This window comes from Arachis stenosperma, chromosome 5 (genome assembly GCF_014773155.1).
Source record: "Arachis stenosperma cultivar V10309 chromosome 5, arast.V10309.gnm1.PFL2, whole genome shotgun sequence".
Classification (NCBI taxonomy): Eukaryota; Viridiplantae; Streptophyta; class Magnoliopsida; order Fabales; family Fabaceae; genus Arachis; species Arachis stenosperma.
In genome coordinates this window covers 115051508-115077926 of record NC_080381.1, presented here as the reverse complement: position 1 = coordinate 115077926, position 26419 = coordinate 115051508, and the positions used below count along the sequence as shown (strand labels likewise).

The following is a 26419-nucleotide window of genomic DNA, read 5'->3' as shown; positions in this document are numbered from 1 at the left end:
CATTTTTCAAAAAAAGAAAAGTCATTGAAATTAAAAAAAAAAAATCATTCAACAGTGTGCCGTGATTGCACTTTACCAAATGCTTACAAAATTGTATGGCAAGAAACACAACTAGCACATTAAAGTTTAAAGATTCATTCAAAATTGTACTTTTCGTCTAATTGTACACTTAAATAGTAGCACTTCATCTTGTTCCCTTTCAGCCTTCATAGTAATTCATGCCATCTTCACTACGCAATATAATGACAAAATGTTCTATAAGAAATAAAACTTTCTGTACTAAAACTACATAACTTGGACTGAACAACGTGGTTTTCCATCAAAAGTATCACTCGTCGTCATCGTCGTCAGAACTAGCGTATGCCAAGCCCAGTAATCCCCCACCAGCAGTGTTAGCATTCTTAGGCTTTTCTTCTGCTTTGCATGAGGCCGATGACGGACGTTCCTCTCCTTTCTGCAACCCAGACAAAGATTGCTCATCTACTTTCTTCAGTCCTGAAGAAGGCCGCTCGTTCTCATTATGATGCTCAGGCTTACGATTTGTAACAGACACGTTACTCAAAGCTGGGGACTGATTGCCATCAGTCCTTGGGCGCTTAGGTTTAATCTCCACAACTTTCTTCAACAGATCTTGCTGCCTGATCCCACTCTTTGGCTTTGGCTCGACACGAAATGCCAATGGAACTGACGCCGGTGAAGAATCTGCTAAGCTTGCAGCTCTGTAACTACCGGTCAAGGAAACAATACACAGAACATTCATGATATAAGGGACCCTACTCCGTCATAACTAGAACTCAAAAGCACATTCTTCCAGCACCATTAAAAAAATTATATGATATGATATATGATATTGATAAGAAATTTAAGAACTTTACATGAGAGGGTATACTAAGATACAAATAGTCCATGAACATAAGAATCCATTTAAATCCAAAAGGGTTGAAATAAAAAAGGATATCTTAAATGCGGCGAATGCCCGTTTTTCAGTGCGACGCAGGAGACGTTCTGCATCCTCCTCGGCTTCCATTTGTTCCTTTAGATAGAGCAAATCATCACTGTCCAAGGCTGCACATTGAAAATTTAAGAAACAACCAGAGAAACTATACATGATATATGAGCAGCGGCAGACAAAGAATGAGTGGTAACAGCTGACATAACACAAGCAACATAGAAAACACAATCAGGGGAAAAAGATGCGGTACCGCCTCGCCCATGAAGGTAACCACCACGCTCACCAGCAACCTCTTGCATCTGCATGCATCAACCACCCAATACAGGAAGCCAAAATCCCTGCCAGGGCATGTTATCAGCAAAATTTCCACACCCCAAAAAGTTATTTGAAAATTTAGAACAACGTCGACAGAGAGTTTACAAGTCACAAGAGAAAACAACCACAAAATAACACGACTCAGAATCCTACCTCTTCAGTTAGACTTAGGACGAATAAAAAACTTTGATTTTAGCTACAGCCTCTTTTCACTCATTCCTTAATCACGGAAAGTGAATTACAAAGAAGCTACCAACTAAGCTTGTTCAGTGTTGCTATCTCATAGCTTACTCAACAATTACAGAAAGACAAAGACAAATACTTGTAATAAAAGAACACAACATAGCCCTCCATAAATTATAACATAAACTGTTTTCATAGGTAATAAAATACCATTTGCTTAAATTTGCACAAACAAATGACGCATTACAGATTCTTCTACCATTTTTTTTTTCAAGGAAAATTAAAATAAAAACTAGGGTTCTTTCTACATTAGCCTCAAGATCAAAATATGAAATATCATATGCAAGTGCGTACTCAATTATATATTACAAACATTATATGAAGAAAACGTGCAAAGGTGAATCAATGCGCTAACCTTTGCAACCATTCGTTGGAAAGTAATGTCTTCATCGTCAATCTTATCCTTCCCTTTGCCCCATTTCTTATCTGCAGAAATCAGCACATACCCAGTAACCAGAATTAGAAAAAGATAAAATCTTTAAGCGAAAAACAGCATCGACCATTGCAAATTGTGATATCAATAACAATAATAATGAAAATTTGAAAAAACAATTTTTCTTTAAAAAAAAAAAACACCTTTGGGGTCGCTAAGATTGGTGTATTCTCGAACTTCTCTACCCGCCATCTTCAACAACAATTATCGTATAAAGATTTGGTGTGACAATGGCAAAGGGGTTTTGTGTAATTGTTAAGGCTCTGGATTTTGGATTGCGAAGCTCGTGTGAGAAAGAACACGATTCTGGAACATATTATATGAGTATGACCGACTTATTTATCACAAACGAAAAATAAACGACAATAATAATAGCAAGAGATACTATCGGGAAGAAAAAAAATTTTGGTCAATATTAATTAATTTTTTTAGTTTTAAAATTTTTTATTTTTTTAGAGAATGTAAAATTTAATATTAAAAAATATGATTTAAGATCTAAAATTTAAAATAAATAAAATAATTAAAAAATTAAATTCTGACATTATTTTAACAGCAATTAACACAAATTTTTAGTTGTGTTTTTTATAATTAATTTTAGAATGTAATTTTAACTAAAAGATAAATATATTAAAGTAAGAGGTTCTATTTATTCAATAATGATTTTGGAATTATTTCTAAGAAACAATGTAAAAAAACTAAGAGAGAAATGAAAATACACACGTGAGAGTGAGATAAAAAACAAATTATATATATATTATATAAACATAAATTCTATTTTAAATGGTGTTATTGAAAAAAATTCCCAAAAAATCATGTTGTTCTTAGTAATTTGGCTTTTGTCTCTTTTACTTTCATTTGACATGACTTTTTGGAAGATACATTTTCTTTCTCACCAATTTTAGTTTGATGAAAATTCATGCTTCATATCGAAGTATTGTCCTTCATAAGCAAATTATTTTTTATACTGGATGGGGATATAATTTTTCCATTTTTATGGACTATAAAGATGTTAGTCTTAAATAATTTTATTTGATTTAGAGGATAAAAATCAGATCTTCTAATTTTTGGAAAACAATACTGATATTTAGGAACAAAAATTGGACTATACGATTTTTAAAATTTAAAATAAATAAAATAATTATAATAAAAAAATCGAATTTTCTGATTTAATATTAACTTTTTTTTTTAAATCTTCATACAAAATAATGGGATAGTTTGATTACACATCATCCTAAAAAAGAAAAAAATTCTCTAAAGTGACAATGTTAATAAAAAAGTAAAGTAATGCTTTAATTATCTTTAAATTTGTAACATTTATTATGTGTGAGTTTCACAATCTTAATTCAATGGTAATTAATGGTATATTTTTTCTGACAATACAACTTTAGAAAATCTAAATCCCATAAAAAAGACTTATATAATTAATACTGATAAATACACACTAGCCTCGTCCATAATAACAAATTTAAGCCTCATTGTTAAGGATGAAAGTTTAATTTTTTTCAACAATTATCATTATTTTTCCTCTTCTATTAATTATTTTATTAAATGGCATTCCAATATCTCTTTTCAAACTAAATATGATTTTTACTTAAGATTTTTAAAAAAAAAATACAATAAAAGTGAGTATCATCAAGAAAAATGAAACACCTTAAGACTTGGATGCTGTATACTATACAACCTTTATGACTAGTGCACATCTGCACTATAAAGAAAGGAGGGGAAAAGAAAGGGAAAAAAATCTATACACAGTTATTGATACATTGAGAACAGAATTCAAACTCTGAAAAACACATCATTGCTGGGTGAAACTGAGAGAGTACTCAGCAAAAAAGAGTAGCCAGAGAAAACAATGACTCAAAAAATAGTGGAGAACTTGAAGGAATTTGATATGAACATTGGTGACATGATCTTTTCAACTTGTTTCTTCATGATCTTGTCTTCTTGTTAGGCATATTTCAAAGCCATTCACTAATCTTGCAGAGGGAAAGAAGGACATCCTGTCTTCCTTCATCTGTGTCCATCTGCTCAAAAATTTTATGTATGTAAATTTCGACATAATTCAACCGTTTTAGTTACATAACAAAGAGGTAACTAGATGACAGTGTAAAATTTTACACCAATTTGATAGCAGAATTCATGTAACTAACAATGCACTGGAGGGTGGCATTACCTGTAGGTAGTTACAAAGTAATGAAGAAAAAGCGCAATCTGAAGGCGAGCAAGCTCGGCTCCAGGACAGAATCTTGCACCTCCTCCAAAGGGTGCATAGAATGGACTAGTTCTCCAGTTTCTCTTCTCCTTCATTATTTTAAGCAGATATAGTAATTAGGACTTAGGAATGGAGTAAAATGAAAAGGAAGTCTTATTATGTCATTATGAATGTTTTTTGAAGTACATATGAACCAATGATGGGACTAACCTCATTTTCAGGCTCCATCCATCTCCAAGGATTGAAGTTTAGAGATCCATTATACACATTCTCATCTAAATGGACTGCTGAAAGAAATGGAACTACAAAGCATCCTTTTGGAATAACAAAATCTACTCAAAAAATGTAAATAACATAGTATTAGTACATGCTTATCATATAGTAACATTGTGGTCTCTTTTGAGCATGATAATTAACAAGAAAAATTGTTTTTTATATATGTATATATTATATACCTTGGTATTGAATGTCTTCTTTTGCTTCTCTCATCAACCAAATTGCAATTCCCCCAACTCTAAGTGTTTCATCAATAACCTATTTGTGAAAACAATCATGAAACCTTAGTAGTGTAATGTTTTGTTGTCTTTTGAATATGTTAACATCAAAGTTGAGTTTTAAGATTATCTGATATGAAAAATGGAGAATTATTACTTACACATTGAGTGAAAGGCATTGCTTTGTAATCCTGCCATGTAAGAAACTCTTCTCCAGAATTACTCCTCAGAGAATCTTGTTCATCCTGTTACAACAAATCAGTTTGAAAATAATAAAAATGTTACAACAGAGTTTTACTTCCATTTCTTGAATACTAAGATATGCAGAAACTTTCATGTTCTATATATCATATATGTACCAGAAGTTGCTTCATGGCTTGAGGACACTGAGTAAGGAAATAGACAGCAAAAAGCATTGTTTTCGTCGTGGTTTCATTCCCGGCAAAGAGAAGATTGATGATGAAATCTGCTACAGCATCATCTGGTAGACTTTCTTCCTCTAGCAGCCTTCCAAGCACACCACTCCCTACAGTTGGAGCATCATTTTTTCTGTGTACTTCTATGGTCTTGTTTATCTTGTTTATGATTTTCTCCCTTCCCTGATATATATACATTTCCATAGAATGTTAATTCAATATGCATAATTATAGTAATAGTAATATTTTTCCAAAGAGTGTATTATGCATCTGAGGAATAAAAGGTACTAGAGTCATTTAGTTTTAATACTTGAAGTAAACAAAATTGCATTGCTAAAGAAGCTCTTCTTGAATGAAAATGTTTCAAATCTTTTCAATTTTATTCTTCTTTAAGCCTTTTGAGACTTTTTTTTTTAATTTTTTCTTCATATTACCTTCATAGCAGTGTGGTATGTAAATCCTGGTGTGTTGATTGGAATTGAAAGACAACCATCAACAAAGTCAGAGAACAACTGAGCCATTTCATTGATTTGAGACTCACTTGAAACCCCTAATAGTTGATTAACCATTAAGTTAATTGCTACCTGCATTAAATTAAAACATAAGTTTGTGCTAAACATTGATGATAAATTGACAATGGATAAGCTTTAATTCACAGATGAAAAAAATAATCATTAAAAATTAATTTATTACCTTTCTACAAACATCTTGGAGAAGAATGACTTGGTTGTTCTCAAAATTGCTCAAAGTTTGGAGCATGACCTTTTGTATATCATTCAAGAAATGGAACTTGAGCTTCTCAAGGCGCATCATATTCGAGGCGATTCCATGCAGCTTCCTCTGTTGCTCTCCTTGCACTGTGATCACACCATTTTTACCAACCAAATCTCTGAATGACTTCGGATAACTCGACCGGAACAATTTCCCTTCGTTCTGCATCACAAACCGGTTGAAGGTTGGATCTGCAGACACCACTGCCCATTTCCCAAATAGGCTGCAAGAAAATATCTTCCCATACCTTCAAATGAACAAAAAGAAGTGATGATAAAATTCAAATCCTGTGTTCAATATTTCAATCTCTTTTATGCAGATCGATTTCCAAATAAATCCAAAATTTCAAAAGAATATGATCCTTCTAAAACAGTTATGGTTGGATTCTACAAATCATTGATTAGCATGCATATTTTGAAACTAGATTTCCAAAATTAAGCACTCTAAGACCATTTCAAAAGCTAGAACATAGTTTTTGCTTGTAATGGAAGTAACTAAGAAAGTACCTCTTCACCATTTCTTCAACAAACTGAGGAGGATGAGAACTTGCAACAGCATTGTACCAATTGATGCTGTCACCAATCAATGGCCATCCTCTTCTCCCCGGTGGCAATCTCAACTTACTTCTTCTCTCTCCTTTCTTCAACTTTTCTTGAACCATTTTTGCAAACATCACTATTCCACTTCCCAATATTATCATCACAGTCATCAATACCAACCATGTTTCTGAAGTATTTTCTCTCATTTTCTCTTCTTTCTTTGTTGATAACTAAACCTCTTCATGCCAGAGAGAATTTCAGTTCTGATATTAATAGTTAATGAATATATATAAATATATATGGATTAACTATTAATTTTAATTTCCAATGCAAGTATGAACATGTTGTTATTAAAAAAATAAAAAATGTGAAAAGGCAGAGTTTGTAACTTGTGAACATGCTTAGTTGACCTTACAAACAAGATCTGGTAGGGCCATATGTTAATTTAACTTGGTATTTTACATGAATAAATCATTCCCAGAATCTAATATTTTATAGCAAGTATATGGAATTTGCAAATGTGTAACAATAATCCATAAGTATGACTCCAAAATTTCTAACATGCAATATTCATACAATAATTTTTACTATCTAGAAGATTTGCTGACTCGTCCACAATCTTATGGAAAAATATCACATCCTAACGACCAAATAATAGATACTGTGAATCTATCTTGTTTGTCAGACACAAACAAAAAAATAAATAAGAAACTAATTTTGATTGTTATGGTTTAATGATTAATATACCTTTGAAGAAATAGAACAAGCAAAACCTTGAAGGGCTTTCAAGTAATTATGCCTAATCACCTTATCACCTTGTGATTCTGTTGGAGTAACATAAACAGCATTGAATGAAGAACCTGTTTGATGGTAGAGGGAAATTGTGCTCTTGGGAGTGACTATACACTATATAATAGGAATATATATATAGAGAGAGAAGGGTTTAATAAACTTGTCCAAAATATAGCTTTTTGATGTGAATTTAATAATAATAATAATAATAATAATAATAATAATAATAATAATATTAATAATAATAATAATATTACAAGAAACTCAAATGTTCAAATTCTTGAGCACAAAATAAGGTAGAATTATCATAAAAAGTAGTAGAGACTAGAGAGGTTATCATCAACAAAAGTTAGCTAGAGTTTGACTTATCTTTTTTACGCTAGCTACTTATTCATCCATGTATTAATCAATTGAGTCACATTCAAGCTAAGGGATGAAAATACCTTAAAATATTTATATTTAAAAAAAAAGGGTTAAAAAAATTCCATCTTTGAGTGGAACACTACCTTAATATACTAATTATAGAGTGTGACATAAATATAGTAGGAAACATCTAAATTTGGTGTTTTCTAATAATCTATCTACACATGACACATGCTTGACAAGTTATCACTATTAATTTAGATAATTATAAATAAAAACTTTAATTCTGCATGCACAAATATATATGCAACAATTTACTCACAGCATCGAATATTTAAATAAGAGAAAATTTAAGAAGCTAGTATTTTCATTAAAATTTGGTCAACATTTAACCAGTAAAAAAAAGTGAGTAATTCTATATTATTAGATATAATTTTACACTATTAAAAATATTAATAATAATTAATTAATGATTATAAATCACATAACTTACTGGCTCCTCGAGTTAATACTCATTTTGGCCCCTGAAATTGTCGAGCGGCCTCAATTTGGACCCCAAAATTTATAGTTACCCAATTGAAACCCTGAAATATTGAATCGTGACCCACGTTTGCCCTCGTCGCTATCTCCGTTAACGAAACGCTGATGTGGCACGTTAAATTGACACGTAGGAAAGCATAAAACGACGCCGTTTTATGTTCCCTCCCAGTTTTAACTCAATGTGACGTCGTTTAAGGGCTTTATTGGGTTAAAAAAGTTGGGCCAACGTGTAGATGAAGACACAGACGTAGATTGACCCTTCTTCTTCCTTCTCTTTGTCTTCTATTCTTCTTCTCCACGTTGTTGTTCTTCTCCATTGCTTGACTGTGAAGAAGGAGAATCAGAGTAACATTGTTGGTGCATTGGACTGCTGGGTGAGGTTGCTGAGAAACTAACATGGGCGCAGAAAGAAACGAAGAAGATCAGGTTAGGAAGTGGAGTTTTATTTTTTTTTTTCACAAATTTCTTAATACTCTGTTTTTGGCTTTTGTTTGGGTTTTTGTATTGCATTGTTATTGTCGAAGCAAGGTGCTGGTTATATTTAGGGCATTGAAAATTGTTGCATGTGAATGATGCTAGGGTTTTTTTTTTTCCTTGATGAAGAAGAGAATGTTGATTTTATTTTTTGCTGTCTGTGAAAAAATGTTATCATGTGTGTGTTATTGCTTGTATTTAAAAAATTTGTTGTTTTAAAATGAAGGATGACCTATTGTCCTGTTTGGATTTTACTGTCAGTTAAGTCAGTATGCTTTGTTTTTTAAAATTATTGTTGAGATTTTTGTTATTTTGCAATGTAGATGGATGATGATATAACAATTGTCATCCACCATGGAGGAAGTTTTGAGACAAAAGAAGATGGAGAAGTTGTGTATATTGGAGACCAAATTGAACAGTTATTTGGACTAGAGGAAGATACATTGGACGTGTTCTCAATAAAAAATTATTACAAGGTTCTAGGATATGACAACTTGAAGGAGTGTTTGTTACTTAGATTATTTTTTTTATTTGTATTTTTTTTTATATAATGGGAGTACATAACCCTTATATACTATGTACTACTATGTACTCTTTATGTACTCCCATTATATAAAAAAATACAAATAAAAAAAAAATCTAAGTAACAGTGTTGGTGGCTAGCTCCTGGAAGGCCCTTGAAGACTGGATTGAGAGCACTGTCACATGACAAGGAGCTCTTAGAGATGTGCTTTCACGCAAAGAATAATGAAGGTGTAGTGCATGTATACATTGAGCATGGAAATTCTGAACATGAAGGTGATGAGGTTCCACAGCTGGTCCCTATGACCCCCAATACAAAAATCATGGTATCTGACACCACCTCAAATCCATCCTCGTGTATTCCAAATACAGCCCTTGAACAAAATACAATCACATTTTCTGAAGCAAACTCTGTACCCCCAGGCCAATTGCAAAAAACAAAGTGAAGCTGCAACACCACATTGGCAGGTTACCTCCTATTCAGAGGAGCAGACTAGAGAAGATAAGGAAGGAGTCACAAATGTTGCCACTTCTTCAACAACTGGTGTTGCCACTTCTGCAGCAACTAATGTTGCTACTTCTGCTGCCCCAACAAATGCTCCTTCGGAGATTGTGCTTTCACAGACCCCTTCCTCACAACCAGATAATGGAGATCAGGAACAAGTAGGATTTCAATATGTCCTATTATTTGTGTTTTTAATGGTTATTTAAAAAATATATGTTTAAATTTAATTTTTACTTTGACTGACGGGGATTTGTATTATACTTATGCAATCATAGGTGACTCCTACAACGAGGCCCGACAAATTACAGCCTAAGAGGAAAGCATCTCCAGCCCCAGGATCATCAAGTGTTGACCCATTGCAAGGAGCAAGTGCTGGAACATCTTCAAGGATGGCTGAATTCATGAAATTTGTCCCAACACCAGGAGTGAAGCCAGCATTCAAACCTCCTAGGAAGAAATGAATGATGTTTAGTTGTAATAGACTATTATAGTTGGGGTAGTTGTTTTCTTAATTATGTTTATTTTGTGTCACTGGAACATGGTTATGTGTGTGTGTCCAAATACTTGGCTATTTTGTTAAAGAATTTCTGGATGTATTTTGTTAATGACTTTCTGGATATTTGTTTAGTTGTTGGCAAGGAATGCTTTTGGATATTCACTAAATGTAGACACCTTATTTCAGGTTTATGAATGGTACCAATATCTTTAATATTTAGCTTTCCTTTCTTACTATTGCAATATGACATATGTACCAGAGGAGCTAAAACCATGCTTCTTTTTTATGAAAATCTGAATACAATACTTTCATTCACTCTCAGAGTACACACCTTCAGGTCCACACTTTTAATCAAAATTTAATCATACTTACACCATACATAACAATCAGAAACACAACTAAACAATAACCAACTTAAAATACTAATCCATATTTTCAAACACCTAATTTCAACTTCCATTGAAGTAATTCTCCATGCTAAATTCATCTTCCAACTATCATCACTGCTTGTATCTTGTGTTTTGCCCACTAAACTCTGTTCTTCTTCACCGTCTGCCCACATAAAGAAACCACACCACATTCTCCCAGAACTCTGCCAATTTTGCAACAACCAGCAAAAGAAAAATCTTAAGATTACTCATCAACCACAAATAGCAGTAGCAACACATTGAGGAAGAAGAAGACGACATTGAGAACTTACATTATAATTTGGACACCCATAAAAGGGTCTATCAGGATTAGCATTTGTTCCAGACCAGCGAAGAACTGGACGCGTTCCACAACCACACCAGTCAGGAATCTTCCCCAACCTCCCACCATTACGGTTCCTCAGGGAAGCCCCATTAGAACGTGATCGTGCAGAACTCGCTGCAGGTTGGCTTCCTGAATTCATCATTTCTCCAGCACAGTCTTCACCATATTCGGAAAGGAGGGCTGCAAATTAGGGTTTTATCATCTATGGAAGGGTTAAATTGAGTTGATTCAAATTTGGCCACATCATTCACTCATGAAGAATCCACCCTGGCAAGCTACATGACACTTGGATACACACGCTGGCGACTTAACGTGCCACGTCAGCGTTCCGTTAACGGAACTATCGACAAGGGCAAACGTGGGGCACGATTCAATATTTGAGGGTTTTAATTGGATAACTATAAATTACGGGGTCCAAATTGAGGCACCTCGAAAATTTCAAGGGCCAAAATGGGATTCAACTCCTGGCTCCTCACTCCTCTTTAAATAAAATTATGACAGAATAAATTTTGACCTAATGAGCAACTTAACGGATTGGGAATACACAAAAAAATTCTGCATGAATGCCTCCATAATGTTAACAAAGGGGAACAAATATGCCCTATAGACATGACTAAATAGATAAGTTTGTCTCATATTTCTCTAAAAAAAAAAAAGAAATTGTGTCACAAAATTATAATGGAGTAACCTACGTACTAGTGTCTCACATTAGCAAGCAACCTTGGATTTGTCCCTTTTGGTCAAGTTATTCTCTAGAAAAAACTTGTATCAATGTTAAGAGACATGCCCTAATAGCCTACTTGTTTTATTTTTACCTAATGGAGCCTTCCAATCCCAGTTTGACCAATTGGAATTCTCTTTATTCGTTATTTCTTTTATGCACACTGAATGGTGTAATTTTAATTTCGACATAAATATATAATATACTAACTTGATCAACTTTAAACAGATTTAGGTACCTAGCTTAAAAGAATTTTAAATTTAAAGTAATTACCAACTTTGGGTGCTTTACTTAATTATAATTAATAAAACTCAATTATAATAAAATAAAAATGCTATATAAAAAGGTCTCTAAATACCCTAAACGATAGGTGTGTCCCCATTGTACCATAAAATGTGTTTTATTAGTTGAGTTAAATAGTTAGGTTAATATTGTTGTTGGTCATGTGAAACCATTATACACGACCAAGTTAATCATACTTTACTCCAAACCATTAGAAAATAGAAAGGACAGTTAGTTCTTGTCGGTACATAGTGTCACATCCTACAACATCTTGCTCCACATAACAAATTAACTATGGTGCTAAACATTTTTTAAAAAATAAATAAATAAATTTTCAATAATCAATTTATAAATAAAACGTTTCATAGCGATGTATCTTCAATCTGATATATTCTTGATTTTTGTTTCATTGATGACTACATTAATTTATTTCAAGTGTACTATAGTCTATAATAATTAATCACAAAAAGAGATATTCCTTTTTTGTGACACCATTTTTCTCTCAACAAAAATTAGGATGAAATGAATCACATACATTCCCTTTTGTTAGCACACTACACTATATATGGAGCCTATATATTGCAATTGAAGGCTTGGACTATTATGGAGCCACTAAATAGACTAGTCAAAGAAGAAAAAAGGCTTTGAATCCCATATTTCAGGCCTCTTTCAAGGAACCAGCACCCTAAAGTTATGCAATTATTTATTTTAAAGCATATAAATGTTGAAAGCATATTGGGTAATTGATTATAGAATCAATAATAATTTATATATGCCAGTAAGAACCAGCCTAGCAAACAATGCTAGATATGTCATCAAACTAGTATAGTTTTCTTAAATGGAAAATACAAAAATAGTGAGAAGCGAGAACCTTTCATCTCATTTTATACTTATAGGTTAGATACACTAAAGCGTCATTCACAATTCGAATTAAGAATTAAGAATTTAGTTGTTTATCTCTATGTATATCCATTACAATTTACGTCAATGGAATTTGACTTATTTATCTGATTAGCATCTTTTTCTTATTCTTTGGTAGTTTTCATATAAACGTCTTTATATATTTTGAATTATGGCTTTAATTTGAACAAATAATGTCTATTATAAAGAGGTGTACTCATAACGAGATTGTTCTTCAAAAATATCTATTACCCTTGAATAATATCAATTTAACGCAATCAATATCAAATACCTATTTTCACATATATTCTTTGACTTGGCCTTATCTTTATTGAATTTTTAATCAGCAAGATTATCCATTATTGTAGTACCAACAATTAATCATAAACAACAAACCAGAGCTAACATTTATCTACATTACCAACAGTATCTATAACATGTCAACATGTATGTACCTAAAATTTTTCTATTAAAAAAATAAAGATCTGTTGAAGATTTTACATTAAGAAAATACTCGTGTGTTAGAGAACAAATAATGATATATATATATATATATATATGTTGATTAGTAAAATATAATGGAACTGAGATACCATGACGTTGCTTTAATTATAGAAAACAGTTGGAAGGGAAATGGCACGTTTCTTGCATAATAAAAGTACACTTTAAAATACACGAGTGATAGTTATCTTACAGAATAAGCAAAAGGCTGTCATTCTTCAATTTTATACAAACCAACTATGCTGTTCCAAGGATTTAGCAATAACCTGATGAAAGCAGTGATGCAAAATTGTCACATAGGCCACGCTTCTTTGTTTGATTGCTACAAAAGAAATGCAGCAGCAATGGAGCATCCTCTACAAGTTTCTAAACAAAATACTATTCAATTGAATTCAACTAAATACATGAATTATGATGGGCACAACACATTGTTTTTTCCTCTTTCCCTTCAATTTGTAAAGGCAGTTATGTTCTTCAACGTTTTCCTTTCTTTCTTAGGTAACTTATCCCACGTCTAGTGCAATGAATATTGTTTTTAAAAGTGGGAACAATTTTGCATTGCCTTAGCTCCAGTTTCATATATTAAAGCCATAAAAGGCGTTGCAACTTGCAAGCCGTATTCATGACATTATGATGAACCAATTGGAAACTCTTCACATGCTTCCTCTCAAATGAAGCTACTATCCACCCCCCCCCCCCCCCCCCCCCCCCCAAAAAAAAAAATTTGGTATTCATTTATGTTGGATTTGGAAGTTCGCAAATCTAGTTTATTAATCTTTATTCTTCTAGAAGCTGATGATACAAAATAATTCCCTTTGTTACATTTGTTATCTTGACTCTGGTATATCCTTGAATCAATGTATACCTAAAATGCATTCATTCAATAATAATAATATTAATAAAAAGATAGTTGTAACTAGCCTTATTATATCAGTGCAAATATCCCCTCATACCAGACCTCAAAACATCATATTATCCATATTCAAATCCCAATGCTAATTAATAATAAATAATATTCAAGTGTATACTTGCAAATCTAATTTCGTTTAACTGTCAATGTCATTATGGGAATGAGATGGCAAATAACAATTTAAATACCATATGCCACATGGTATTCATAACTTGTTCTATGTCAGATATTGAGGAAAGGGAATTAATGTTGCAATGTTATTATGCACACAACTTCCTGCCTTCGGCAATAGGATGTCTGAGCGGAACATGATCCTAAATAAATGTTGGATATCATATTCTAATCTGGCAATAGTTGAAATATAGTTCAAAAATAGCAAATTGGAGGCAAGTTATGCAAGAAGTTTCAATGCGACAATGTGAATGCTAAAAGTGATGAATATATGCAGAATATCAGCTTGGTGCTGACATTTCCATGTAACTCCAAATAACAGTTCTTTCTAACTACATGACTAATGCTCATACTAAATGAATGTAGCAACTAATGAGCATATATAATGCTAAAAGTAAAAAAGCAATTTAAGAAAAGGAAAAAAAAATCCTATCAATCTCTTCAATTTTTACATGTGAGATTTCTATGAAAAAAAACTACAGTTTGTTCTTTGAATGCTCTCCAAGACGTAAATGTTGACCTTTCCATTCATTGCTGCTCATATTCAAACATATACATTGCAATCCATCTTCAATTTGAGTGTAAATAATATACATCAAGAACACTAATTTACAGGACTGGGAGTCAATGTCCCCCCCCCCCCCCCCCTTTTTATCTCCCCCGGCTGTCTCTCCCCTCCCTCCCTCTTTTCTCTTCCTGAAGATAAGCCAATGCAATAATAGAATTGGAATCATATGGATATGTTTTCCATTAAATAATGAGCAGCCAGCTGGAACATTGAAAGAAAGATAGCTGCTAAACCTATGGAAATGGTATGGTGATGAATAGCAAAAAACAGAGAATAGAATTTGCAAGTGCTGGATAATCATTGATCAAAATGGGCCATGCATCTTATAACCCTAAACATACTGTCATAGGTGTACAAAAATATTTAAGTTCATGCAAGTTGCACAATTTTACCTCAGAATTTTTTCCAGATATTTATTATGCCATTTGCAAGAGACTTCAGGTTTCCCCACAAAGTTGGCTTCTTTGAAGCCAATACACCACTGGTCTCCCGATTATCAGAGTTGCTGTTCGCCATATGGAAAACATAAGCAAACTTAATAATACCTATAGAATGCTTTTGTAAAGAATACAGAAATTAAAAGGAAAAAAAATTAACCGATCTAACGAAAAGAAGAAAAGGTAGCAAAATTTCATTCGGCAACAGCATGATTTTTGGATCATTACTGCATATTTCAGGTAAAATATAAACAATTGTTCAAAGACTAAAATAAAGCAAAAGTGCAAAACTATACTACAGATATATTCAGATTCCAAAGTGGCACTACTAACATTGTTTACCTCTTTTACCCATTCTATATTTCAGGACTCTTACCTTTTTGCAAATATAAACTAATGCTTTCATGTAAACTTGATTGCAAGTCACAAAATGTTATCATTTTAGAATATTACCAGGAAGTAACATACTTCTTTGTCATGTTACTCCTGCCCAGAATTATTCTTTCAAGTATATAAAACAGTATGTGTATATCAGTGTATGTTTGTATGAGTGGCCGTATTCTATCATGGTATTATTTTATCTCAATATACATTAATTTTATGCTCATTTGTGCAAATTACTTCTCCACATCATTAATTAAACTTTCTGTTCAATTTAGAATCTGCACTATCTTTTAATCACCAACACAGAATATACTTGGAACATTTAACTTTGTTGAACTACATATCCACACCACCTAGTTCTATATCATACCAATGACATGCATTGGTACTGGTACTTCACAAGACATATTAGCAAGTAAAAATAATATTGTACTAGCTGCGACAAAAAATTCTATATATCCAACAAAACAAGAAAACTTACATTTTCGACTCATTAAATTCTGAAGACCCTTGAGATTGCTCCAATTTATGATTTCGAATGCCAAGGTCATCTTTTACAGCACTTTGCTCTTTTGCTTCATAACCAGCTTTCCTAAAGCTTTTCTCTTCAAGGATTGGATGCTTTTCCATATCAACAAACTCAGAATCATGGCTCCGAGCTTTGCTGTGACTACTGCTAGATTTTTTAACAGATGAGGCAGAAACATCTTCTGTTTCTTCATTTAGCTGGTGCCTCTCTGGTGTAACAGAAGCAGAAGAATAACTAGGCATATCATTCCCAGACCTTACATCTTTTGGTACCTGGAGGGTTGAATGGGAAGTCTCTCCATAAATGTCTCCCGAGGGAGCTTTCCCCCTTTTCTCATAACCTTCTTTCCCAATGCATCGTTCCTCCACTACTTGATGATTTTCCGTTTCAACAAATTCAGATACATGGCCTTCAGCTTTGTCATACACATTACCATTGTTATCACTTGAAGGACTAGAAGGACTTTTTCGTCTCTCTTGTAGCAGCTGGTTTGTTGGTGCATCCTGAAACAATGCAGAAGGAAAATTTGCAATAATATGAAAAGATCCCCCTCCCCCTTCTTTTCTCAAATAACAATAGAACACTGATTCAATTAATAGTATGAATTATTTAAAAAAAAAAAGAAAAGAACACAGGAAGCCAAAAACATCAAAAGGTGTAACTAACAACCTAAAAGAATTTGAGTTCATAATAGAACAGATTTACTATTAATAAGGTTATTCAAAATCATGCAGAATGCACTATCTGTATTAATATCAGGGCAAGGACAAAAGTTACACAGATAATGTAGTGTCGTTCTTTGAAGCCTTGACAATTTATAATATACACTAGAACCAAAAAGATAACAAAAAGGTACAGTTCAGCAATTAGACATCAAAGCAAGGCATACAGTTATTATTTTGGGGGGAGGGTGGATGGTGAAAAAAAGAAAAACTATGAATTGTAATGTCAATTTTCCTTTTTGGCTTATCATTTTTCATCACATTTACACCTACACAATAAAGTTCAATGCTTACTGGTGCATGGATAATTTCAGCTTCATATGACGTCCGTGACTGTCTATTTACTTTAAGATGATCACAACCAGCATTAATAATCTCTTGTTCATCTAAACCTATTGACTGAGAATCATCTTGGGCTGTCCTTTCTTTTGCACTCCCAGTATTATCTGATGAAACCTTCCGGGCTACAGTGATTTGGAGTTTACTCTCATTGAATTTCTTCTGTTCCAACAGATTCTCATCCATTTCTTTGGAAGAATTCGTTCTAGATTTGTATTCCAGTTCCTGTATGATTTCCCGTACAAAATAAAAACCACCACCAACTTGTCTTTGAACATCCTTTGTTGTCGGGAACTTCCCTGCATTTATTGTTCTATATCTGTGGAAAGAAAAAACAAGTAATATTCAGCCATTTCTAAATGGCTAATAAGAAATAAGTGCACCACTGTAGCATAACAAGAGCCCACATGGATCGTTTTCTTGTTAAGGAAAACAAATAATAAAGACAGAATTTGTGATGTTGAATTGTTTCTAGAGAAGAAAGAAGGGAATACTTAAGAAAGTGAAACTTTTTCCTTCATATATTATACATATAGGAAACTTTTTCTTCACCACAAACTAGTAGATCATTATATACAGGGTCATGGGCATTGTTTTCCGTCTTTTAAAAACCCTTTGTCACATTTTAAGGCATAAACTAGTAACAAATGTGGGACTAAGTCAAGAGATCAATAAACTCAACCAAAAAATGACCAGAGACTCAGAATACCATATGGGTGTGTTTTGTAGTACTGAAAAGTAGGTTTCTAATAAAAACTATGATGGATGCACCTCAACCTTCTTGAAATACTCAAGCTTGGTTTGGTAAAACTTTTACTTTTCAAAAGAAACTTACCAAAGTTGTCTTTTGAAAGACATCTTTTTAAAAGCTGCAACACCGGTAAACCCACGCAATAACAAATGTGTTTGGTAAAATAACTTTTAAAATCTAAAAGGACCACAATAGATATAAATATAAGAGTAAATTTAGATAGTTATTAAAATATACAAATATATTAGAATTTTTAATTTTGATAAGCATAAGTCAACTTTGAAAAGCTCCTCTTTAGGTGCTTACAAAAACACCCCCTAAATTTTGAACAAACACATTTTCTTTTTTATTTACCAAACACAAAACGAGGTGTTTGGGTTTTTGAAAAGTATAAGCAGCTCTTCAAAATGCTTTACCAAACTAAGCGTCAATATTGCATAGACAAAGCAAAATGCAAGAAACCTCAAAAGATGTTGAATAAAGCTTCAACTTCAAAAGAAATGAAAAATTACTTGTTCACGTAAGACTCAACCATCGCTCTACGTTCACATTGACGAATCTTCTTCCGGCCTTTTGGGGCATTTGGCATGTCAGAAGAAACAGAAGCAGCATATGACCATCCGCACGACTGGACATACAATGGACCAACAGAATTGCTTACATCGAAGGATGCTGTCACACACACACAAGACATGCATTAGATCTATGATTGTTAATTAAAGAATTCAGCAAAACAATATCCAAGTAAGCAAACATTTTGAAATTCCACGCTCAATTTCATAGAAGGCATTATAACCAGATAGTCTGATACAAACAGACAAAACCTAATAACAGAAAAATCCATTTCACATAGATACACTTGGCCTTCAACGTCACTGGCTCACTGCACTAAGCTACAAAAAGTTAACACTTCAAGAAAAATTAACGTATAAAATGCAGCTTCAGTGCTCAAATGTCATTCACCTAATTCCAATTTCTATAACTTCAATTCCATGGCAGATGAAACCAAAGATGATTGGCACTGATCAAGCTTTCATTACTGATTCATTGCAGCCACATGAAACAATCTCTGAAACAATGTGATGCATGCAATCCATAGATTATTAACCTTAGCTTCATTTCCATGTCAAGCTAATAAAACAACAGCAAATAAAACCCTATGTCTAAATAATCCAAAAATGAAAATTTATTCCAAAGAAAAGACTAAAACAAAAAACTGAGGTGAAAATCATGAAAAGAGAGTTTACGAGGTTTCTGAATGGAGCGGAAGGAGAGGCGTGCTGCTGCTGCGATCAGAAGCTTCTTCCTCATCGTGATGTGATGCTCTGCACTTCAACTTTTTAGAGAGAGAGAGAGAGAGAGAGAGAGAGAGAGAGAGAGCGGGTAGGGTTTTGGAGCTGATCTATGCTATTGTATGATTCAAAAAACCTTTCAAAGTCGAAAAATGGAGGGTTTAAGCGTTTCGATCTGCTGCAGAACTTTTCAAATCAGAGACGGTTCCGAAACGCCGTTTCTCTATGGCTAATTTTTTATTTTTATTTTTATTATTATTATTATTATTATTATTATTATTATTATTGTTTTAATTTTATCAAATTCGTAATTAGATTCCTATTATTTTTCTTTCAATTGGGTCTTCTTACACTATTTTTAATTTTATAATTAAATTTTTATTAGTATAAAAAATACTAGAATTAACATAATATTCTTTTACAAATTGAATGTATCTATAATTAAAAATTTAATTAGATTTTTTATCAAATATATTTTTTTAAAAATCTTCTGTTAATTTTATTTTTTTGACATAAAAAGAATCTAATTATAAAATTAAAAATAATATAAAGACTCAATCAAAAAAAATATAAAGACCTAATTACAAATTTAGTAAAATTATAGAGACTAAAAGAATGATTAAATATTATCATTAGTATTAGAGTTAATACTCGCATTTGAAGTTACATTCTCACCTCAATTTAATCTTTAAAATTTTAATTTACTCAATTTAATCTCTCAACTTAGCATTCGTAATTTACATTAATCTCTAATCTTATTTTATCATAAAACTGTTAATGACAAATTGAGATGAACTTATAACTATTATGTTAAATTTCTTAACAAATATCTGAAGTGACAATTAGATTTTTTTTTCTTTTTTAACCTCGATTTGCTCCCTGCGATGCATTTAAAACTGTAATTCGAATTTAATGTAAAGATTTGAAAGACTTCTTAAAAAATAAATTAAAACAAAAGTTTCAATTGTTACATTAGATCACCGTTAGAAATACGTCTAGCATGATAAATGTCAATTTATTTCGGCACATCATTAACTGTTCTATGATAAAAAAAACAAATTTAAAGACTAATATGAATCCTGGATGCTATATTGGAGAACCAACTTGAGTAAATTAAAACTTCAAGGATCGATTGAGACGCGAGTGTAATTTTAAGAGTAATTTGAATATTAATTATGTTAGAGTAAATAAACACAAATACACATAGAAGAATTTGAAGAGAAAAAAAATATACATTAAAATTTGTAAATATCAAATACATTAGTGAGAGTCTAAATACTAAATATCAAACTCTATATCTAAATACTAAATAACAAATTTTAAATTCTAAATCCTTAACCACAACTTTTAATCTCAAAACTTCTAATCTTTAACTTTAATCTAAAATCTTAAATCCTAAACAAAAAACCTTATTTCATAAACAACAAATTTTAAAGAGTCATGCTACACATCCAAGTATTTTTTGACAACAATGTTAGTTCAAATCCAATAAAAATCAGTTTCATTAATGAGAGCGTAAATACACACTCCAACTACGTGAAGGTTCTCACATTCCTCTCCTCCTCCTTCGTCTTTGCGTTCTTTCTTCTTTTTCACATATTTCCTTCTCATAGTTGTTCTTTTATTTTTGTTGTTCCTGCTGCTTTTTTTTTTCTTTTTCTTCTCCTTTTTCTTGTGATTTTGCAGCATTATGCATTTTTTCTTCTTCTTTGTTTGATTTTTTTATTTTTTTTCTTGTTAAGATAGTAAACCAGAAGAATAATGAGAAAGTAAAATAAGAAAAATATAATGATAATAATGAAGAAGAATAAGGAACAAGAGGAGTTTTGAGTTCGGTGCATTCTAGGTTTAAATAATGTGGACTTTTAGTCTGAACTTGTTTTGAACCAAGTTCGTTTGTATGTCGTCATCATTAAGTAAATTCGGTGCATTCTAGTTTAAATAAGGTGTACTTTTAGTGTGAGTTTGTTTGTGTGTCATTATCATTAAAGAATTTCGATGCATTCTGGATTTGAAATGTTATACATATAAAAAAAAGACAACGATGATGGCAATAACGATAGCAATGATGATAATAATGATGATGGAGGAAGAGAAGGAAAAGAAAGGAGAAAATCAAAGAAATTCAAATGAGAAAAGAAAAAGGAAGAAGATGAGGAGATGGAAGTGGCGGTATGGTGGTAGTGATGACGTCGATAACCAAATAGAAAGATGAGAAAATAAGAGGAGGAGGAGGAGGAGGAGAAAAAGAAGATGATGATGATAATGAAGAAGAATAAGAAGGACGAGTAGGAGTTTTGAGTTATTATTAAGTAATTTTGGTATATTATAGTATGAACTTGCTTTGAAATGGGTTTATTTTTGTGTCGTCATTAATAAAAAATTTCAGTGTATTCTGTATTTGAATTGTTATACATATAAGAAGAAGATGATGATGGTAACAACGATAACGATAAAGATAACGATGATAATGATAATGATGATTGAGGAAGAAAGGGAAAATGAAGGAGGAGATAGAAAAAATTCAAATGAGAAAAGAAAGAAGAGGAGATGAAAGTGGTGACATGGTGGTAGTGACAACAACGATAATAAAAAAGAAATATGAAAAAAAGAAAAAAAAAAAGAAGATGCAGCACCATAAAAAATGGAGAAAAAAAAAAGAAAAAAAAAACAAAAGATGTAATGTAAAAAATGATTATAACAATTTAGTTAAACTTAGTTAAATATTTTATTTAATTGTAAAAATTTATTCAATATAAAATACTAAATATTATACCAAAATTCTAAACCTCCTAAAAAAATTCTAAAATTCTTAACTCAAAACTTAAATTTTAAATCTTAAACTTTATATTTCTAAATTTTAAATCTAAACCTTAATCTCAAATTTCATTTTTTAACCATAACTCTAAATTTAAAATATTAAATTTTACTTTCTGAACATTAAGACTACAATTATTTGATGTGCATATCCATCAAAAAGATTGTCATAAAGACACATTTCCAACTTTTAATTAATTTGTTAAGTTAAACAAAATATTGAGAAAATAATAGAACACAAATTGATGCAAATACCCAAAATTTATGTATTACCTCAAAGTTGAGCCGCTTATTGACATGAAACATTTTTTTTTTTAAATTTTATACTTTATTAAATTTTTACATTATAGTTTTTTATCACTCTTTTCTCTACTTTCTTTTGTTCTGCTTCCATTCTCTAGTTTCCATCATTTGTCTTTGCCTTTTTCTCTTTTTTTTTTTCTTCTTTCTTCTATTTTCCCTCTTTCTTCCTTCACCTTCTATCATCCTCTTTCTAACCTTTCCTATTTGCTTTTTGCTTATTTTCTCCTTTTTTTTTGTCGTTATCTGCTTATTACTATTTTTGTTGCTCTTTCTTTCTTTTTATTATATATTTTATTTCTCTTTCTTAATTGAGAAAAAGAAGAACTAAAAAAAAAAACATGTAAGAATAAAAAAAAGTGCGAAAAAAGAGGATCCATATTAGAAAAACAGTAAAAGGGAAGAAAAAAATATTTATTTTTTAGTGTATTTAATTTTTAAATTTGTTTAAAGTTATATTTAGAAGAGAGATTAAGATTAAAAGACAAAAATTAAAAAATAGATATAAAAATTGAAAAAAGTCTCTATATTATTTTTGGTATAAAATGTATTAGATTAAATTATGTTTAATATCATATTTAATTTAAGATAAATATAAAGATTGAGTGGTAGATTTAAAATGTTAAATAAAAGTATTTTTGAAAAGAAAAATTATTTAAATTTTAGTCTCTAATTCTAGAAATTTCAGTCTCTTTTGTCTTTACATCTACTTAATATACTAAAACTGGGTTTTCTCCCAACTAATGAAGGTAAGGTATCGATCCATCAGGACTCTATTTTCCCTCTAAAATGAATTTTTCTATTCTCTATTCTAAATTATTTTATAAAAAATATCTTTATTATAATTATATTATAATTAATAATTAATGAATAATACATAATTATACTAATTTAGGAACATATCTTCATTATAATTATATCAAATTAATATTTAATGTATTATTAAACTACTTATCAATTATCAATTAAAAATACTTATAATCATTTTATTAATAATAATAATAATAATAATAATAATAATAATAATAATAATAATAATAATATATGATAATTGCACTGGTCATGATAATCATGATAAGAATATTTGAATCTAATCATAAGATGATCAAATTTTATGATATTAATAACGCACATTAATTTTAAATATTTTTAGTCATTTTAATTATATTAATTTTAAAAATATTGATATAATTATAATTCTTATTTATTATCCAATAATAATAATAATAACTTGAAAAACCCGTATATAAACTATTTCAATTACCCGTGTATTATTATTAAAATTTTATGTATCTACTTAATATACTAAAACTGGATTTTTCCCCAACTAATGAAAGTGAGGTGTTACTTCCTTATGAACCCATTTTTCCTCCAAAATGAATGCATTTAATGAATAATACATAATTATCCCAATTTAGGAAAATATCTTTATTATAATTATATAAAATAATATTTAATGCATTATTAAACTACTTACCAATTATTAATCGGAAATATTTTTAATTATTTTAATGAATAATGCATAATTATACTAATTAAAAAAATATTTTTATTATAATTATATAAAATAATATTTAATACATTATTAAACTAATTATCAATAAAAAATATTTTTAAACATTTTAATAATATTGATACCCTTCTAATTCTTATTCATTATCGAATGATTTTATTAGTGGCAAGTTGTTACCTTAATGGTAACCCATTTATATTGATAATAATAATAATAATTTTGTTGGGATAAATATCAAATTTTATTCCTAATATAAAAATATAAAATTTAATTCCTTTCATTTTTATTTTACCACTATAAAAGATCATGTATGCTAGAAGAAAATATCATTTGTTTACCAATTACTCTTTTATTGGATAGCTTTTACAACAATTCTCTTTCTTCCTATGAGGCGTCGTTGCGAGACTCTCCAACTCCCGTGCTCATCATTCGGAGCTATATATATTCCATGAAGTATTTATAGACCATGGTGTTATCATGTATGCATAAATAAAAAATGTTTCGTATTTAAATTTTAGTCATTTACCTGTTTGTGGTATATTGTAGTGTGAAATTACTTTCAATTTGTGTTGTGTAATGATATTATGCTCTAATTTAAGCTTTTACTTTAAAACTGTATTATGATTTGATCTCATTATTTTTTCTTAGATATCAAGTTGACGTATTTTTATTTATTATTATTATTGAAACAGATGTGATATAAAATTTACCAAAAAAAAAATTCTCACACTCAATTTATTTTATTGTAGTCTTCTATCTTTTTAATTTCTTTTTATTTTCTTCTTATTCATTTTATTTTCTTTTTAAATGTTATATAATTTATTATAATTTATACCGATTAATTAATTATAATTCACTATATCAATTAGTTTAATTCATTAATTTATAATATGCATAATAAAATAGATCATTTATTGCTTATAACGTTAATTCTTCTAAAATCTAAATTTAAATAATTATATTTTTACTTTTTGTTGTGAACAAAACATTATTAATAATGAATAATAATTAACCACTCAGACTTTAAATCAAAGTGTTTGGATGATTTTTATATTTATTAATATTAATTGTTGATTATTTTTTCGTAAATAAATTGTATTATAATTCTATGTTAGTTCATAATTGATTAACGATTAATGTTCATGAAGCTATGTTACTCTAAATTTTATATTTTACAAATATTTTATTTAAATATAATTTTTAAACATAAAAATGTATTATTTTTAATAATATCATACTTTTACTTTTTATTTTAAATGAATATTTTATCGAATACTAATTAAAGTCATCATCCCATTTGCTTTTACTAATCTATTATCTAACTATTATATAAAATTAAAATCGTATTAATCTACTTAATATACTAAAACTGGGTTTTTTCTCAACTAATAGAAGTGAGGTGTCGATTCCTCATAAATCAATTTTTTCGCCAAAATGAATGCACTATTTTATCTTCTAAGTTTATTTTATAAAAATATCTTTATTATAATTATACTATAATTAGCATTTAAATAATAATGTATAATTATACTAATTTAGAAAACTATCTTTATTTTTAGAAAGTACTATTCTCATGTAATGAAAATACTATTCTCTTTTCTAAAATTATTTTTAGAAAAATATCTTTATTATAATTATATTACAATTAGCATTTAATGAATAATGCATGATTATACTAATTTAAGAAAATATTTTTATTTTTAGAAAGTACTATTCTCATGTAATGAAAGCACTATTCTCTTTTCTAAAATTATTTTTAGAAAAATGTCTTTATTATAATTATATTACGATTAGCATTTAATGAATAATGCATAATTATACTAGTTTAGAGAAATATATTTATTATAATTATATAAAATAATCTACTTAATATAGTAAAATTAGATTTTCCCCCAACTAATGAAAGTAAGGTGTCAATTTCTCATGAATTTATTTTCTTTTCAAAATAAAAGTGCTATTCTCGCTTCTAAATTTATTTTAAAAAATATCTTTATTAGAATTATATTACAATCAATATTAAATTTATAATGCATAATTATACTAATTTAAAAAATATCTTAATTATAATTATATAAAAAATTAAACATAAATTTATAATTCTAATTGTTATAAATATGATACTAACGTTCATAGTGGTAAATTAATATTGTAATAATTAATTTCTATAATTATTTTTATACTCCTAAAAGCTATATATAGTGTTTCTTTATGGTTAGTGAGTCTAAATATAAGAATCAAAGTATTCTTTTTTTCTAATTTGTTATTTTTTTTGATTGGGTAATTGTTTCTAAGAAGTTTTGTAGGTCAAGTTCAAGTCACATCCCCTCTACGTTTTCTAAGTTTGTCTGAAAATATTCGAAGTGAAGCATATAATGAAATTGAATTTCCTCGATTTAGGTTCAGTTTTGAAAAATTCTTGCCAACCTTGAAGATGCAATTCAAAGATTGGTACTATGTTTAAA

The 26419-nt window shown here is 30.1% G+C and overlaps 3 protein-coding genes across 9 annotated transcripts; all 3 read right to left on the bottom strand.

The window, feature by feature from the left end:
- Nucleotides 1–52: 52 nt before the first annotated feature.
- On the bottom strand, nt 53–2287 carry LOC130979504 (uncharacterized). Of its 2 annotated transcripts, XM_057902960.1 has the most exons (5): nt 2087–2287; nt 1866–1936; nt 1198–1251; nt 959–1148; nt 53–721 (listed from the first exon to the last, which is right to left on the bottom strand). In XM_057902960.1, the coding sequence occupies exons 2-5, from the start codon at nt 1898–1900 to the stop codon at nt 329–331; spliced, it is 672 nt and encodes a 223-aa protein (XP_057758943.1). In that variant the 5' UTR covers nt 1901–1936; nt 2087–2287; the 3' UTR covers nt 53–328. The 2 variants fall into 2 exon arrangements, 1 of the variants encoding a protein (XP_057758943.1); XR_009086656.1 differs by having other exon boundaries at nt 53–1065; nt 1203–1290.
- A 1314-nt stretch (nt 2288–3601) lies between these two features.
- On the bottom strand, nt 3602–7251 carry LOC130982743 (abietadienol/abietadienal oxidase). The gene is made up of 10 exons (XM_057906821.1): nt 7123–7251; nt 6343–6613; nt 5759–6083; nt 5500–5649; nt 5009–5248; nt 4811–4894; nt 4611–4689; nt 4366–4487; nt 4117–4244; nt 3602–3967 (listed from the first exon to the last, which is right to left on the bottom strand). The coding sequence occupies exons 2-10, from the start codon at nt 6579–6581 to the stop codon at nt 3859–3861; spliced, it is 1476 nt and encodes a 491-aa protein (XP_057762804.1). The 5' UTR covers nt 6582–6613; nt 7123–7251; the 3' UTR covers nt 3602–3858.
- Nucleotides 7252–10959: 3708 nt separating this feature from the next.
- On the bottom strand, nt 10960–19503 carry LOC130982421 (uncharacterized). 6 transcript variants are annotated; one of them, XR_009087157.1, is made up of 7 exons: nt 19283–19503; nt 18548–18707; nt 17240–17603; nt 16176–16726; nt 15266–15378; nt 13418–13490; nt 10960–11000 (listed from the first exon to the last, which is right to left on the bottom strand). XR_009087157.1 is itself a non-coding variant. In XM_057906424.1 (6 exons), the coding sequence occupies exons 1-5, from the start codon at nt 19344–19346 to the stop codon at nt 15267–15269; spliced, it is 1251 nt and encodes a 416-aa protein (XP_057762407.1). In that variant the 5' UTR covers nt 19347–19503; the 3' UTR covers nt 13329–13546; nt 15266. The 6 variants fall into 6 exon arrangements, 5 of the variants coding, with proteins under 5 accessions (XP_057762407.1, XP_057762406.1, XP_057762405.1 ...); XM_057906424.1 differs by lacking the exon at nt 10960–11000 and having other exon boundaries at nt 13329–13546; XM_057906423.1 differs by lacking the exon at nt 10960–11000 and having other exon boundaries at nt 13398–13490.
- Between the last annotated feature and the right edge of the window lie 6916 nt (nt 19504–26419).